This window comes from Terrapene carolina, unplaced genomic scaffold (assembly GCF_002925995.2).
Source record: "Terrapene carolina triunguis isolate 2854851 unplaced genomic scaffold, T_m_triunguis-2.0 Scaffold84, whole genome shotgun sequence".
NCBI classification, from domain to species: domain Eukaryota; kingdom Metazoa; phylum Chordata; order Testudines; family Emydidae; genus Terrapene; species Terrapene triunguis.
Genome location: NW_020664435.1, coordinates 2,912,002 through 2,929,776, shown reverse-complemented (window position 1 = coordinate 2,929,776; position 17,775 = coordinate 2,912,002). Strand labels below are relative to the sequence as shown.

Genomic DNA, 17,775 nt, shown 5'->3' with positions numbered 1-17,775 from the left:
AGTGTGGTTTAAAGAGAATTGCTATAGAATGAGGAATGGAAGGGGCACAGAAAGGTTTGTCATATGTTAGAACTACAGTGTGAAAGATTGCTTTCCAAATTAAAGAATTAGAATGTTTTTAATTCACATACAAAATATCTAAATCTAAACGGTATGATCAAAATATGAAACAGTGGTGCTGATTCAATCTTGCATTACATTGAGGTAAAAAATACATGCTGCAACTAGATTGTCATGGAGCAAAATTATTAGACACTAGAACTGGATAATCTCGAAATCTAATTTGGTAGTTGATTTTTTCCCCCTTAAATTATCTTTAAATAAAAGATTATTCTGAGAATTAAGACTGTATCAAAATAGGGAAATGTAAATTTGTAGATATCTAAACTTGAAGCCCTCCCACAACATAACTCCTTCTGGCAGTTTTCTGTTCCTCTTCTAGTTCCTAGAGCCTCCTGGCTGCTACATGGATGAGTGGGTTGGTCTCTGCTAATGTAGCCCTCCCTGGACTCTGTTTTTGAATCACTTTCCCCAGTTGTTAGTTCCAGAACTGGTCATCTGCTACTCAGTTTTGCTGAGCAGCATTAAAGTGAAATTGATCTACTTCATCAGTTTCACTGCTGCCTACTAGATTCTGAATAGCTCTGTGAAAACTGACAAGATTCAGATAAGTTTTTACTCAGCTGAAACTTGGAAAAGCTCTGAGCAGCAACAGAGTCACTAGAGCTGTCTGTGCAGACTCAGGAAGACAGCATTATATCAGTTACATTTGGTTAATAGTTGGAATTATTTTCTTCAGAATTGCAAGGGATAGGCACAATTTTTATATATATAAATTCCCTACGTCTCAGGTGAGTAGAAATTTTAAGTCCTGTGTATTATAGGTGGAGCTGTAGCACTGCCTATAATTAAGGTTGCCTGACATTTCCTGTGATAAGACCTTATTTTCATTTGTTTATAACTTTTCCAAACTTTAACTGTTTGGGCTCAGATTTTCCAGGTCAGATGCCATGCATTATGATACAATCTTTAATTACATGATCACATGCTATTTTTTCCCACGGGAACCCTGCTTCATTCACTGTACAGCATATGGACAGATATGAGAATGTATCAGGATTATGTAGTGAAGGAGGCTGAGGTAGTACTCCACCAGACATTTATTGCAGTAGTTGGTGTGAAGCGAATGAGGCAGGGGATTGCAGGAAAAGGAAGGGTGGACTTATGGTTATAGAGGTTGCCTGCCACCCTAGATAATTGGATTCTATCCTTGCCCCTACCATAGAGTTCCTGTGTGATGCAGGACAAGTCACTGAATAAACATATTCATAGTTGATCCTAGTTATGTGTTCCTTGTTTTCTGGATGCCCAATGTGAGACAGCTGGGGCCAGACTGGCAGATCCTTTTCAAACTCACTGCTTTCCAAGATATAGTTCCCCATTCTGTAGGTATGGCCTGCATTCCTTGCTCTTATATGTGTAACTTTTGCATTTGACTTTATTAAAACATGTTTTGTTTGAATAGGTCCATCTTACCAAGTGATCCATATCACTTCATATGACTGTCCTGTCTTTATCATTCTTTACCATTCTGCCAATCTTTGTCATCTACAAATTTTATCAGCAGTGATTTTATATTCACTACAGATTCTTGATGAAAATGTTGAACAGCATCAGACCTAGTACCAATCACTGCAGAAGGTGACTAGAACCACCCCCATTATATGATTCCCCATTGATACATATTTTTGAGATCTGTTAATTTAGCCAGTTCTTAATCTAACGTGTGCTTTGATACTGTGTTGTGCTAATCTTCGGCTGTAATCTCTGTGCTTTAGTTCCCTCCTGTAAAATGGAGATACCACCCAATTTCACAGGGGTGTTGTAAAGACAGATTTATTGTTTGTGAAGAACTCCGATACTATGGGGAGAGCACAATATTAAGACCCATGTGGATATTAATCATTCTGTATTCAGTACAGTGTTTGAATGGTTGTGGAGAGAAACGGTAGAGAGAGAGAAAAGGCTTGGATCCACACACTGGATAACTGTCCATTCACTGAACGAAGGGTCCTGTGGGAAAAAATAGTATATGACCATGTAATTAAAGATTGTATCATAATGTATATGCATTAGGAGGCCAAATTTAATGTTGCATGGGTCACCTTAAGTCTGGCATTTCCTAGCTTTTAAGTCGTTGACTTAACAACCTTAACATTCTTTAAATTTTAATTTTTGATGTATTTTAACATAAGGAATTCGCACATAAAACAGTTGCCATAGTAATGTATATCTTAGTGATGTATTGCTATACTTTCATTTACTGTTGAGCTTCCTAAATTTAAAGTGGTGCAGGTGTTGACCTTGTAAGTGTATCTTCTCTATATCTCAACTCTGTGTTTTTTTTTTTTTTTTTAACTTTGAAAAAACAACTGTTATATGAGAGATTCTGGCTATGGTTAATAAACTTTATTTTCTTCCCCATATATTACCTTTTGACCTAAAACTTATCTGTAGTGTTTGAACTTGAAGAGCTTATCTTGGTGGTGTGTTTTTTTTGTTTTTTGTTTTTTAATCTAAATGACTCCACCCTGTAAATCTAATGGGGGAGAACAGAGAGTGAAAAGAAAGAGAGAAACACACTCATTCCTACCCCTCTCTGAAACATTTGCCTTTTGGTTATGTAGACACAATGAACTCAATGAAAGTGAAAAATGGAAAATTAAGTTGCGCATTAAAGAATTTGTTGATTTTGAAGTTATCACAACTCTTTTAAAAATATTTTTCATTGTGCACTGGGCCACTCTGCCAAACAGCATCTCCTTTATCTGTTGGCAATTCAAATGTAGTTTGAAGAAGCAGTAGAAAAGCAAAAAAAAGTTGTATAATAACTGTCCTATATACTGTAAAGATCAGTCCAACAGACACTGATTTTTCCCATGAAGAATAATATAATTTTCCTAGGGATTGGGTTCTTCAGTTTCCAGATAAATGGAGGAGTAATGGGTTTTCTTTAGACAGAATGAGATGAACAAGGTCTGTGAAGGGTAAATGCATGTGTTTTGGACCAGAGCCTCAGCTTGTGTTAAGTGGTGTAGCTCCATTGACTTCAGTAGAGCTACAGTTATTTACATCAGCTGAGGATCTGGCCCTTTAGCTTGCTGGTAAGCAATTGTACAGATACTAAGATATTTGTGCCTGTAATATTGTAGGTGGGAAAAGCAATGTCATCAAATGAGACAGCAGCATATGAGATCATGAGGAGTCTGGATGTGGATTATGTTTTAATTATTTTTGGAGGTGTGATTGGCTACTCTGGTGATGATATCAACAAGTTCTTGTGGATGGTGAGAATAGCAGAGGGCGAGCATCCCAAAGATATCCGGGTAAGTGGAAATGTAAACAACAAATCTAGGAGTAGTGTGTCCCTGGCAAAATACAGTATTTCTGTTGGATCCATTTTTTTGGTACCATATGGCAATATCTTATCTCGAATCCCATCATTAACTAAAATGTCACTTTTCTGGTGTGACCTTATCACAAGGGGGAAATCTATATGTTTTATTACCATTTTATTTGATAAAATGTGTTAAATCATATGGTTTTTTAGGGTTCTTTCATGTTTGGTTGGCGGTGAGTGATAGTCTGCTGTCTTTCAGTATATATGGTCTTGAAGGGTCAGTCATTTTAAAACTTTACATTTTTTAGTACGTTTCAGCTATGAAATTGAAAACTGTCACTGAAAGCACAGGATATCTACTGTAATAGCCTGTGTGGGTCACAGTGTGACCATTGAGCTTTGAACTGAATCACCAAAGGGATGTTCTGAACATTTAAATAGTTACTGTTTAAAAACTAAAAAAACAGCTCCTTTACTACAGTTCCAGGAAATGAATTTCTACCACACTGAACTATGGGCCAATAGGAGAGTAAAAGGATTTTACTTATATTGTAGGGTAGGGAATATCCACATTTTCTAAATCAAGATGCAAGTTCTGCAGTTCTTGAATATTGCAGGAGAAGACAAGCAACAGTCTTAGTAGACAAAAGAAAATGTTGTAAAGTGAGCAGATGTAAGGGAGCAATCTGCTCAGTTAGTTAAAATTCAAGCACCTGTCCAGGGACAGTAACCACAGGCCTTTGCTTTACTTTTTTTTAAATTTATTGTTCTACACAATCAACAATTCCATTTCCTAAATGTTAAAATGTGTGGTTTCAAGTGTGTTGTATATACAACCTATAGTTCATGCTTATATCACAATAGCCATACACCTAGTTATGTTATTCCAGAATAATTAATAGTAGTTCAGGTGCATAAAGCATAAAATACTAATTCTGGTAGATGCCCAACTAAATTATACACCTTATTTGATCAATATATCAGAATATTGGTGTTCTCCAAGAACTGTTTACTATAGAAATACTTGCAAAAACAAGTCATGTACATTTACATACAATAAATGGATTAGCAAGATCATATCAGCTAGGGGGTAAATTTGTTCAGTAAAACTGATGGTGCACAACCTCTGTGCCTTAGTTACACAGCTGCTATGCTATAGTTAAGGTTGAGCCTCACTTTCTGTTTAAAGGACAACTTCCCTTATATTTAAAATACAGAAGACAGTTTACACACTTTATCAAATCCCATCAGTGAGAGTCTTGTAGAAGAGGGAATGAGACTTCCTTGTTGGTTTGTTTTTTTAGGAAAGTGACTACTTCACTCCACAGGGAGAGTTCCGCGTAGACAAGGCAGGTTCTCCAACGTTGCTGAACTGCCTCATGTATAAAATGTCCTATTACAGATTTGGAGAAATGCAGGTTAGTGGTATCTGGAACTTTTCCACTTACTTACAATTATTTTTCAGCTCTTGTCAGTCATCCGTAGTTCGCTTGTTCAATGTCAGCACCAGCCCCCTGTCATTTATCAGTCCCTTATTAAAACCCCTGATATGTGTCTGTCAAGTCCTAGGTACACAGAATCCTGCTATCTCTCTACAGTTATTCTAAATGGTATTGAAAACATTTGCTTGTAGAAAGACCTCTCAGTAGCATCTATTGTGTTTGACACCTATAAACTGTCTGCTAGGACCATGCGGGGTAGAGAGTTGCAGAATTGCTTTTCAGATCCAAATATTTGTTTGGGCTAAAATGAACTCCTACATCAGTTCCCACAACTGAGAATACAGTTCCCTGGGAGATGAGATCACATCAACTTTGTAAGGATAAGGTTATCACTAGTATCTCTGAAAGTATAAAAATCTGCCATTTGTTAATTTGGTTAATTGAGATTTCTTCTTTGTAATCCAATACTACACAAATGGGCATTGAAGAAAGGTAATGAAGTATGGAATTGAATTACTTCAAATGAAACTTGAATTGCATGAGAATGCAAATGTCTTGGAGAAAAGGTTATGCCATTGCTAAATAGATCCCCCTTTTTATTTAATTTGAATTTGACATAAGGCCAAAAAAACTGTTGTCATCTTGATCAGTTTTTTTTATTGAATGTTAGCGTTCATTCTGCTAGTGAAGTGATGGAAATCAGTGCTAACTTAATCTGCAAAGCTAATGTCATGCTTCTGCAAAAAATTATTACCATGGTATGTAATCTTTAATTTGCTCTAGCAGTACTAGTGCTGTTCTCTAGACTTTATCTTGGACCCTTTGCTGCTGCTTTGTATTCATCTCTGTTTCCTCGGGCAGACCTTTGAAATTAGTTATTCGCTGTAAGCAGTGATCTTGCTGAAGAGTTACACTTCAAGTTATTCTTTTTATGTCCTAGTTTTTCATTTGTGTGGAACCGTGCTTAAATAAATACTTTCCATAAACAAATGTTCACTTCCCCAGACTTTGACGCTAAGGGTCACATTGGCACCCTACTAAGACCTAAAGGCTTCACCTAATTCTCACAAATGTGTCTGAACTATTTGTTTGATAGCTGTTTCTCCTCCCACCCATTGGAATGGCATTTAGCATAAATTAAGGTTTACATCTGTGAATAAAGTTTATTACTTAGTTATTCATTCATGCTTTCCTTTTCCATTTTTCCCATCTGCTACTTGCCTTATTTTAAGTCCATAAAACTTTCTATTCTCTTTTTCCTGCTCCCCTTTTGAGTGCCCTTCCATTTCTGATACACAGCACTAAATTCATTATTCATATAAGTGAGTAGAACTCTGAGATCAGTGGGCCTTATGCCTGTTTAACTTCAGGACTGACTTTGGCATATAGAGCCAACGCAAGGAACTTTGGACATTCATATTCTTCCATGCAGCATTTTCATTGTAAAGAGAGGGTAGAGAGAAAGCATCCATGTTTATAAGGCACCGCAGGCTCTTGCACTTTGGACATTCATTCTCTCCCATCATTGTTCTTGTTTCCTTTCTGAATAAGGAAATAAGACTCACCACTGACACAGGTGACTTGGGTCATATGCAGAAGACATAGTACAAGTATCAGTCATTTGATCAGTTTCCTTTCCAGTTGTCAGAACTAGTTGAGCTCTAGTTTGGCTGACTAAAAAAAGCCGTGGCTTCAAGATTTTCTGAGCAGTAATGACATTGCACAGAAAATATTCTCTTCAGATTCTTTTCCCCCATTAAAGCAGTTTAGGTCTAGCCCAGGGAATGTGGAGCACAGCTCAGTTAGCAGTGATGCATTTCATATTTTTTTCCAAACTGATGTGTAACATTAACTTTATAGCTGGATTTTCGGACACCACCAGGATTTGATCGCACACGCAATGCTGAGATCGGCAACAAGGACATTAAATTCAAACATTTGGAGGAAGCCTTTACATCAGAGCATTGGCTTGTAAGAATATACAAAGTGAAAGAACTAGACAACAGAGAGACATTGGACCATAAACCTAGAGTAACCAACATTTTACCAAAACAGAAGTATTTGTCAAAGAAGGTGGGTTCCCAGTGAAGTAACTCAAAAGGGGCAACAACCTGTTTTATTTGTTTTTAACAATAAATCACATAGCTGGTGAGTTATATATTTCCACTAGCCAGATCTTTTTATGATACGGTTCATTCATATTAGTCTCCAATATCAGACCTGTCTGCTGGTAATAATTGTTAATTTACTGTCTGCTTAACCTGTGAGCATGTGAAGACACAAGGCTAGATTTTTTTTTTTTTTTTTTTTTTAAATAGAGAGTGTTGCTAACTGGCAATAGGCTGTGTCACTGGCTGTTACAAATCTTAAACAGCTTCATGTAAATTGAAGTATACTCTCCAAAGTACATCAGTCATGTTTCAGTAACTGGCTCACCAAGTAAAAAATAATGTGGAAGTTGCTTTCTGAACCTGTTTGTAAATAGTGATGCCTAGAAGTTTCAAAATGACATTTTTGTATGAAATAAATTAAATCTGAACCTTTTGTTGATGGAACTTAAGTGTCTGGCTTCTTACTCTTTGAAATCATCTCACTTAAAATGTTCCTTTTTTTTAAACACATTTCATATTTTGGTCTTGGTGCATTATTTGTCTATTATAATGGAGTGTTGGGGGGGAGTAGGGTGTTGCAGAGGAAGTGAAAGGAAAAATCTTTCACAGCAGCTGATATGATAGCCCTGTGATATGCAGTGATTTATCCCAAGTAGGAGTCCCAAATCTTGTCAAGTGAACAGTGATAGTACCACTATTAAATTAGTGTGTAACATACAATTATTAAGGATACTTTATGGATACAAAATGTTTGAACAGATTTTATCAGTGTCTGTAAGGTGCTTTGGTGGCACAGTCCAATTAGACTGTAATTAGATTGGTAGAAAGGAATCTGTTTTGAACCATTTCACTTGTAATTGGTAACTTGCCTTTAGAGTTGAAGTCATAATTTAATGCTAAACATGAATATTTTGAATTGGCCTTTATTGCCAGGGGGCCTGGAACTTCGTTTTTTTTCAGTTTAAACTTTATTATAAAGTGCCAATTGCAGTTTGCACTCGAACACCTGAAATTCAAGTTGTAGTATTGACATTGTTCTGGTCTGACAGCTTCTGAAGTCCCCTGTTAATAATAAACCTAACCATACTTCTGTCAGCTGTATTCCTTTAAGCTGAGCAACCCATTTGCTCTCAAGCTAAGACAGGATAAAAGTGTGGCCAGACACATGAGACATGTAAATTCTACATACTGTATAAATGTCTCCATTAATTATCAGTGAACCAGCAGGTTGCTAGGGTGCAAATGCAGCCAGGTGTCTTTAGATAGAGCCTTAAAGGATCTTTTGTAACTATATGAGCAGTATCTTCCTGGCCAACCTCCAACTTGCAAAATTATTCTGACCACATGAACCCCTGAAAATTCAACATGCTTAAGCTGTTATGTACTTTGCCTGTGCATGGTTACATACTTATCAGTAGTAGATGAATTTATATGTATACTTGTCATCCGTTGGTAAAATGAAAGGTGCACTCTAAATGTTACAATCAATATCTCTGCTTTCCAGCTTCTTAAAGGGATGTAGTTTCTATTTCCCTTTGTCAGTGACCTGCAGGTGAGCCTGACAAGCAAATTGCATGTAAAATGTGCTGGAGCAGCTGCACTTCGTATTCTGTTCTTTAGGACAAATTAAATACACAATCTGACTGTTTATGGTCTCCCATAGATATAAATACAAACAATGAAAATAACTCTTTACTACATTAGTCCTTACTTAATTTAATGAATCTGCTCAGCCTAAAATTTGGGACATCAAATAGAAAATTAAATAGCCCTCTTTGCTCATTTAATGTCATCTTAGGGCCCAACTCAGGCTCCAAAACTGATTGTGGGGGATAAAAAGGCTAGAACTCCCTTATCCTGCGCATGTTAATTTATTCCTTGAAAGCATACAGATGTTAATAGTTGCTCTAATACAGTACATCAGTAATATAGGACATAAGTTATCATGCTCTGTTTACACTAAACTACAGTTCTGTGAGTGATCGACTTAACCTGGTCATCCTCTCAAGGATGAAAACTCTGTTACCCAATACTCAGTTCTCTGGAAACTTTTCATTTCCAAGTTTGAGACTAACGTTCTCCACTGTTCTATATGTCATTTTTGCTCTTTGTGTCCTTAATCAAGCTGAATTAGAATCTTTGCTCTTATTAGCATCAGCACAGCTCTGGAGACAGGGCTATGCATGATGGACTTGTGGATCTTGCAACAAATGGCTTTTCATATAACTTTGTGAACGGGGAGGATGTTGGGTTTGTTTGGGGTTTATTAAGATAGTAGCCTGAGGCTAGTCTGTCATATGTTTAACAATTTTAAAATAAAAGGACAATATGAAGTAGTTTAGGCCCCCTACCTAAATTTACTTAAAAAAAAAAAATCCAAAGATTGAAGCACAGCATTACAGTGTAACTACTAGAGCATTATAATTAACTAATACAATGTATTCTGTTTTTCTTTTTAGACTGCCAAAAGGAAGCGGGGCTACATTAAGAATAAACTAATTTTAAAGAGAGGCAAGAGACCCAACAGGAAGACAGTTTAAATACACTGTTCTGATTGCTAATACGAAGCAGTTGTCCTTGAGATAACCAGTCTTTGCCTTTAGCTCAAGTCATGTTTCACAGCAACATGAGGGTACAGAACCATCATTGGTCCAGATTATTGTACAAAATTTTCAGGCAATGTCTGATTTAAAAAATGTTGGCTTATTGAGAACAGCTGTTTTAGATTTGTAATGTGAAGCAAGACAGAGCTGCTGTCCAAGTCTAGCAGCAGATTTTTTTTTCTTGGTACATATTATCCTTCAAATCTGTTGAGAATTTGGACTGATTGCACCAAAGAGCCCTCTAATTTGGTCCTTGGCACATGCATACTTGTCAATTTTTTTTTTTTTTTTAAAACATACTTCAGCTGAATAAGCAATATGTAATGTAAACTAGAATGGTGAAATCTGTAAAGTGACTAGTTTTTCCAAGCTGTTGATTTTTTTAAAACAATTAAGAGACTATGTACATCTTTGTAATTCAGCTCTTAGGAAACACAGATTACTCTCCCTTATAGTATTTATTTACATGGGTTCATTAAATGTACTTTTTCTATTGCTGTAAATTTTTTAGTCTGGACTATAAGAGGCAAGCTACATTTTCACAAATGATAACTGGACATATTACAGTACTTGGATGATAAGTTTAAATTGAACAGGCTGCTTTTGTTTAAAAAACAATTGCAGTATTTGCTGCCTTACACAGCACAAATCTTGTATAATGTAGATATAAGGGCTAAATTTGTATCCTTCTGAAAATCTGAAGCAATGTTAATGAATGCTACTGAGCACTACAACAGCTGGTGTTTCAGAACTAAAGTTAAAACTAATTTTGTGAAATGTTTACATGGTAAAACAAATATACCTTTTTTAAATTAAAAAAAAAAGGTTGACAAGTATACAAAATCCCCTTTCTGTGGCTGTTCGGAGAGATAGAGGGTTTATAAACCCCAACCTACCTTTTTTTGTGAGGGGGTTGTTTGTTTTTTGGAAAGGATTGTGTTTTTTCTCTGCATTTTTATTTAGAGTGCTTAATCAGTTGATGAAACTTCTGCTTTAGTGCTATTTGCTTTCTTTTATTTTATTTTTTAAAAGTGACAATTGTCAAATTAAATGCACTAAAATATAAATGGAGATTGAACATGTTGACTTTCCAGCTATAGGAAACTTTATACAGACTTGAAAAATTTCTTGTTCTTTTAATAAAGTGAAAGAGAGGGTTTTTGCTGTTTATTTTCCTGCCACAGGATGCAACTCATTTTTATATAAGCAAATCTAATTTACACCAGAAGTATTGGTGTAAAATGCAGAATAGTATGTACCTTTCATGAAGAAAATGTAAATTTACAATATTCAGTGAGAATGTTACTGCTGATTTTTCCCAAGGTGTAGAATATTTTTTGATTTATAAACTCCTTTTTGACCTTAATGGTTCTTTTACAAACCAATACTACAGCTGCAACATTTTCACAAAAATAAAAATTCTGGATTTCTGACCATTTGCCCTTTTGAGATTTCATTTTACTTTGTTGCTTTAAAGCTCAATGCAGACCAGTTGTTAACTATAGGGGAAAATAAAGTTAATTCAAGTTTTGTGTTAAGGTGTCTTGTCATTTTTGCTCTTAAAATGAACTTGAAAAATTGGTGCTCTTCTACTAGCATGAATCCTTTGGCCCACTTGAGGAGATTAAAATGTAGGAGTATTACAATTTGATCAAGCTATAAACTACATGTATAAGAGACACTTCCACTAATTTAATCCCTTCAGTGAAGATATAATTCTACATTTGAGATCACAGCATAGCACCAGGTAAAATGGTATAATCCGTGTCTGCATTGAGTTCACCATAGGATGAAGAAGAAAAAATTTGCCCATTATGAAACATAAGGATGTTTGTTCCTTCATATGAAAATTCTCTACTTCATCATTTTTGCCTCAATCACTAAACTTGCAAAACAAAGTTAAGCTTGGGCCTGCTTTAACAATGCTGTAAAGCTTTTGTTCTTCCAAAAATATTTAAGTAACCTTACTTGGTCACAAAGACTACTCCAGTTCCCAAAGTGCAAAGTTGTTGGCCTTTGTGGAAGGATTGTCAGAGCTGCTACTACTGCATCAGTGAAGCCACAGTAATCCCTACTAATTGAACTGTGTTCCTTTCCACGTTAAGTCTATTCCTAGAAAGTTCACAAAAATGTAGAACCCTCTGTGAATTGCTATTAAAAATGTCTTCAGGGAGCAACTACTATCTTTCCCCACACATGCATGTTTTTAAGAGACATAGCTTGAGCTTTACAGTTTGCCATCTGAAAAAAGAAAGGGGATCCTGTTAAGGCACTGAACTTGAATATCCTGGTTCTGTGTCTAAATCTGATAACTTCCTGAATGACTTTAAGCAAGTCCCAGAGTCTCCTCAGTTTCTTATCCTCATACTGCAGTTAGACTGAAAATTAATGAGATGTTCAGCTACTATGGTAATTGTTATAGAATAAATTAAGGAATCTATGCTAAGCACCAGCAGCAAGTGAGGAAGTGAGCCAGCTCTATGCTGGTGATAAGGGAAGGGGAAATTACTTACCTGTCATTCTACTTACTTGAAAATACTGTGTCAGAATTTTTGATTTTCACTTCCCAGCATTGAAAAAGAACAGCAGGCTCACTTATTAAGGAATGTTTACCCTTGAAGTAAGTGGTAGCATAGCTGAATACAAACCATGTCAGCTACCAGCATTTCCATACCACCATGTTGCATATACTACCTTCTACTCACTTCTTTGAATTGCACCAAAGACCTATTGTGCTGGGGGCTAATTCAAAATGATTAATCACATCCAAAACTCTGAGGGATGGTAAGTAAAAACTGTTGATATCAGCAGAATTACAGGTTTTCTGAAAACACCACTCAGCACACGTGATGGGGCAACTAGGGAACAGTATGGGTAAAATACTTCATCTGCCTCTAATAGGGAGGTTCTTGCCAGGTACTAGTGTGATGGTGGAGTGATTACACAAACATTTGAAAATCAGTTTGATTTCTTATGCTTATTGAATAACATACTTCAGCTGCTGGTTCTGTGGTTTGACCACAGAGTGCGGAGAGGTGTTCTGTTTGTCAGTCATTGACATGGAAGTCTGCTGTCCTCTAGGTGGAACCTAAACGTCTGCCACCAGGCAAATCTACAAATGTCCACCTTTGAGGCAGCAGAACTCACCATTGTGGCATACATCAGCAGCACAGGGCATCTGAATCGAATGGCAGACCAGTATGTACTAGCTTAAGCTCCTGCTATGTGTGTTGCAGATGTAAATTTCCCAGGGTTGAGCCTTTCAAAGCTCCACCTGGCTATTGAGTTATAGATTACCAAGCCTTCAAGGATGGCAGTCCCAGTGGTGAAAATCCAAAGGGGGATTCTAAATGAATCCCAACATCACAGGTCAAGATTCTGGGGCACAGTATCATAATTGCAGCTAGTCACTCCTTGAGCAGAGCCACCTCTACAACAAAGGCGTCATGGGAAGACTGGGCAAAGGGTCGCTGTTACCTGGAATTAAGAAATGTGCGCTACCCCCTTCAAGACTAGCTAGCTCTGCCCCACCCATCAGTCGCTGGTCCAAAACAACCTTCTTGGGCATGGGTTCTTGGCTCATGCCTTAGGCATGGCTCATAGATAAAAATCTTGCCCAGTTTCAGCTCAATGAGCTTCCTTGGAAATCTGCCAAAACTGGAAATGCTCTTCCCCTGTAAGTTTGTGCTGTCTTAATGCACTTCCCTAACAAACATGCATTTAGAATCAGATGAATCCTTTGGTCCATTTGAGTCTGAGTATTATCCACCACCACTTGGCCTGTCCCTACCCAAACAGCTGGAATTGGGAAGAGGGCTTGGAGAACTGGGTCCTAGTGCCAGTTAGGCTCCCAGCACACAGAAAGGGAGTACTTCTGTTTTCTGTGCTACAGGGAGTGGTGGGGGAAAATGTGAGAGGGAGGGTGGAGAAGAAAAGGGGATGAGGGAAGCAGGAGCCTAGCATGGGTTGTCCCTTCAGCAGGGTCACTGAACCCTTGCCCTGACAAGTCCTGCACCTGGACTGCCACCCCATCAAGTCCCACTCCCCCAGCACTCAACCCCCGCCACTGGGCCTCAACCACTACCTGGATCTCCTGCAGAGTCCCATTACCTCTGCACCTGGAACCACCACCAAGCCCCGGTGCATCCAGATGTTCCACTGAGCCACCGGCACCCAGATTGCCCCACACTTTGAGCCCACCTCAATGCAGCCAGTGGCCTGTGCTCCCCACTGCCATGCTGGAGCCACATTTATTTATTGACAAATAAAATTTGCTTAATTTTAAAATATTGTGTGCAGGATTTTTAATTTTTTGGCACAGAATTCCCTCAGGAGTAAAGTCTTATCTTTTAAAGTTATCAGAACATAAGTGGAATAGATCTTCCCACCAGATTTCTCCAGCTCATCTATGTCACTCCTGCTTGTCCCTGTTGTTCATCCTACATCGACTTGAGTGAATATAGACTGTGATAGCGTCAGTGGCACCAGCTGAGGTCTCAGCTTTGCCAGAATTGTCTAAGAACAGGGCTCAAGACTAGATCTCTATAACAAAAGCTCCAAGGGAAATATACATCAGAACCATAGCAATGAAGCCATGTGCTGAAAAGGGCAGCTGGCTGTGCAATATGTGCTGGTGAGTCGTCTTTGCAGCCAGTTTCTTTTTCTGGTTCTCAGAACAAGGTTGTGGTGTGTGGATTTTCAACAGTGGAAGAATATTTCAAATCTAAACTGTCTTCAGTGAAACTGAAAAAAAATTTATATTAGATTGTGTAAACTCTTCTTTCTCCTCCTCTCCCCTCACATTTTTAATCATACAAAATTTGAGGGACTCTAAATGGTTTAGACCTAAATTTTAAGTGTTGAATTTATATTTTTATTTATTGGAGAAAATGCATCCACTGGTAATAGAAGGGCATGAATCCCATTATCCAGAGCTGCTGTTTGAATGTTATCTATAGGAACTCATCAAGTTTCATGGGAGGAGCAGGAATCAATCATGGCAAGGATCTTTTACAGAAAGATACACTTAGTAATCTAACGAATGAATAAAAGTGATCTTCAGGAAGTTAGATAAACCTTGATAATATCCTTTCTAAGGGTCTCTCAGTTGATCAACATAAGGCATGTTACCACCCCAAAATTAATTAAGACTAATTGTTGGAATCATTGCAAGAATCATCACCAGGGCTTCTCTGCACAGTTCACACCCCATCCTTACCTGCAGTTGGGTGGTGCTGCCCCAGCCACTAGCTGCCACCTCTTCCCCCACATCTAGCAAGCCAGCTGTTTAAAATTAATTTAAAACAATGTTCCCTGTTTGATATCATGCATTCTCAGCAGAAAAACAGGATTTCAATGGAAGCAGATCCCATATGCAATTGAATGTGGTAAAGAAATATTGTACATCTACAGACCTTTGAGCAAATGGTGCCATTTTAACTAATTATTTCAATGGAAAGCGACAGCATCCAAACCACTAACTGAAAGAATCATTTATTGACAGTGATGTCAGTTTATGTAATTTTAATTCACATAAATTGTGAAAGGAAGGCTAATCAGAAGTGACTGCCAGAGTATTTTAAAATTTTAAACGATAAACTTACATTTTTTGGCTGAACAGTTCTACTTTAAGGAAGAAAAGATTGCATAGGTTCTACATGTGTGCATAAAAAAGGTAGATCTGAAACACATTGAGAGTCACATTACATTTCAAAGTTTACACCGGCTACCCAAAAATTACTCACTTGCAGGTGCAAGACAGACATTGGAATAACCTACAGAATAAGGCTGGTTACTGCTTAATATTCAAAATCTTGTCCTACCATTATGTAATACATAGAATATATATTTTATTTAATCAGAAAAAATAAAGTGAAGACACTTCTTGAATTTATTTTTGAAATCTGTTTTTGATTCAGATATTTCAAATATGAGCACTGTGCTTGCCTCACGGGATTTATTTTAGAAAGCAGACAGTGGTAACGGCATCCGAGGGTTCTTCACAGCATTAAAAAACAATCAAAAGTTTTATCGGAGCATAAATGGAATAGTCTCGCCATGCGGTAACAAATAACCATGCAGAGAAGAAACCCTTAATAAATTAGAAGTCCAAAAGTAGTTAAAATTCACCTTAAAATAAGAGCTACAGCATCTTTGTAGCATTGATAGTCATACCGTGAATAAGGAAAGGTCCAGTCCTGCACTGCTAACAAACGTTTGAGGTCTCTAATGCCTCTTTGTAATCAACGCATGGCCAAGTTCTTTGGTGTTTGAAAATTAAAGCTACAATTTTGAGGGTGTACTCCAATTATCTGTTTAATTCTGCATTTTAGACTGTTCTTCATAATGCAATCTACATTATAACTTGTTAATGTTTCCAGTTACTTACCAGACTAACCTCTTTAAAACAAGAGTGGCCCCAAGCAATATAAATGAGTTCCTGCAGACCACAAAGTATATGAATTCTCCTGAAGTTACCTGTAAGTTCATCTCTTATCACAGGGGCATCATTTTGACATCATAATTACAGAAAAGCATCCACTCTACCTAAAAATAAAGCTTTCCTTACAAACAATATTTCTGTACATTAAAACGGATCCTGTACAGTCTTCATTTCTTTAAAATAGGTTTTAAAACATTTAAGAAAAAACCTAGATTTTTATGTGCAGAGAAAAGTATGTACAGACAGATACAATGTGGCTTTAAGAGATGAAGGACACTACAAGCTATTTAATAGAGATCTGAAGCTCATTAGGTTGAAAGATCTATTGAAGGCCAATTCCAAGTTAACAATGAATGGTGCATTCAATTACATATACACCTGAGTACTGTATAACTTTCTGACTTATCTAAGTAACCTTAATATCTACCAAAAATAACTAACATAAAATGCTAGTTTGAGCACATGAACAGATGAGCAATGCGTCAACTAAATCTATTTGTCTAGTATCTACAAGCAGCTGTATTAAGAAAGCAAACAAAAGGCACAAAATTAGCCAGTACTACTGAAAGTTAGGCATTCATGCTACTGTTCGTTAGAAATATAATGGTGTTTATAAGGGTCACTGTAAAAGTAAATTAAGCACTGAGCAGAAGTCAGTTTACTACATTTTTGGCCATTACTTTCTCTTGAAAAATCGATACATCTCACTTTAACTGAAATGCAGCTAAGCGTTAATACACTGTCTATTTTTAGAGGTTCACTTTCTTCATCTCTCAGTGGTTTACTTACAAAGTAAAATCAAGCTATAGATTTTTACATTACAAAACAAATCACTGCCCCCAGTATTTTTTTTAATTTACTAACGCCCTTATTTCACCATGAAGTAGTAGGTTAGCAAATAATGCCTGGTGTAAAAGTAGCATTTTCTGAGAAAATGTCACGAAGCAATCAGCAGGGCCTAAAAAAAAGAGAAGAACCAAAAATACAGGACTGCTCAAAGCTATAACACAAGACTGATGGGCTATAAAGCAGGTTCACCCAATGACATCGGCATTCCCTAGCATAACCACTGCCAGTGGTGTTTCACAGAGAGATCCCCTTTCCCACGGTCAAGGGTCTGACAAATGGCCTTGCAAAATATTAAGCATCTCTTTGGAATACAAACAGAAAAAAAGGAGAACAATGGATTAGTACAAACAAGGTTCTTGCAATGGTATTGCTACTTTTTATAAGATGGCAAGAAATGCATGCTTATAAGTGAGTCACAAGAACAGAAAACATGCTCTTAAACCAATATCCCAAATGTATCTTGCTTAGGTCACTTGAAGTGAGCCATTTAACCACCATTTAGACTCTGAATGACTGCCAATGACAAGTCACATTTTATAAGTGCAAAATGTTTTTGGCAAAGTGAAAAATACAAAACCTCAAACTGTACTAATAAAAAAGTATTCTTAATTGCCAACATAGGGCCTGATCCCACAAGCAGACAATACACCGAACTCTCATTAACTTCAATGGAAGTTTTGTGCACATAATGTTTAAAGGATCAGGACCTTAATCATTGTTAGTGCGTGTATAACGTGTTTACACATTGATATATATATCAATCAACACACAGTGTGTGTGTGTGTGTGTGTGTGTGTGTATGTATATATACACACACAAAATGGCTGTTGAATAAACTTGAGCTTGTAGCTGTTTTGAGATTCATCAATCACAGTATATAGCTTATATAGCTTCTTATTTGTATCTTGTTGTAACAAAGCTATTCAAT

General features: G+C 37.0%; 1 protein-coding gene across 1 annotated transcript in view; it reads left to right on the top strand.

The window, feature by feature from the left end:
• Nucleotides 1-9,965, top strand: part of STT3B (STT3 oligosaccharyltransferase complex catalytic subunit B) — an 83,950-nt gene extending 73,985 nt beyond the window's left edge. Inside the window, exons 13-16 of the mRNA XM_024214624.3 lie at nucleotides 3,213-3,386; nucleotides 4,705-4,818; nucleotides 6,703-6,915; nucleotides 9,413-9,965. Of these exons, the coding sequence (XP_024070392.1) occupies nucleotides 3,213-3,386; nucleotides 4,705-4,818; nucleotides 6,703-6,915; nucleotides 9,413-9,493 (582 nt within the window). The 3' untranslated portion in view covers nucleotides 9,494-9,965. The remainder of the gene's footprint in view (nucleotides 1-3,212; nucleotides 3,387-4,704; nucleotides 4,819-6,702; nucleotides 6,916-9,412) is intronic.
• Nucleotides 9,966-17,775: the final 7,810 nt, after the last annotated feature.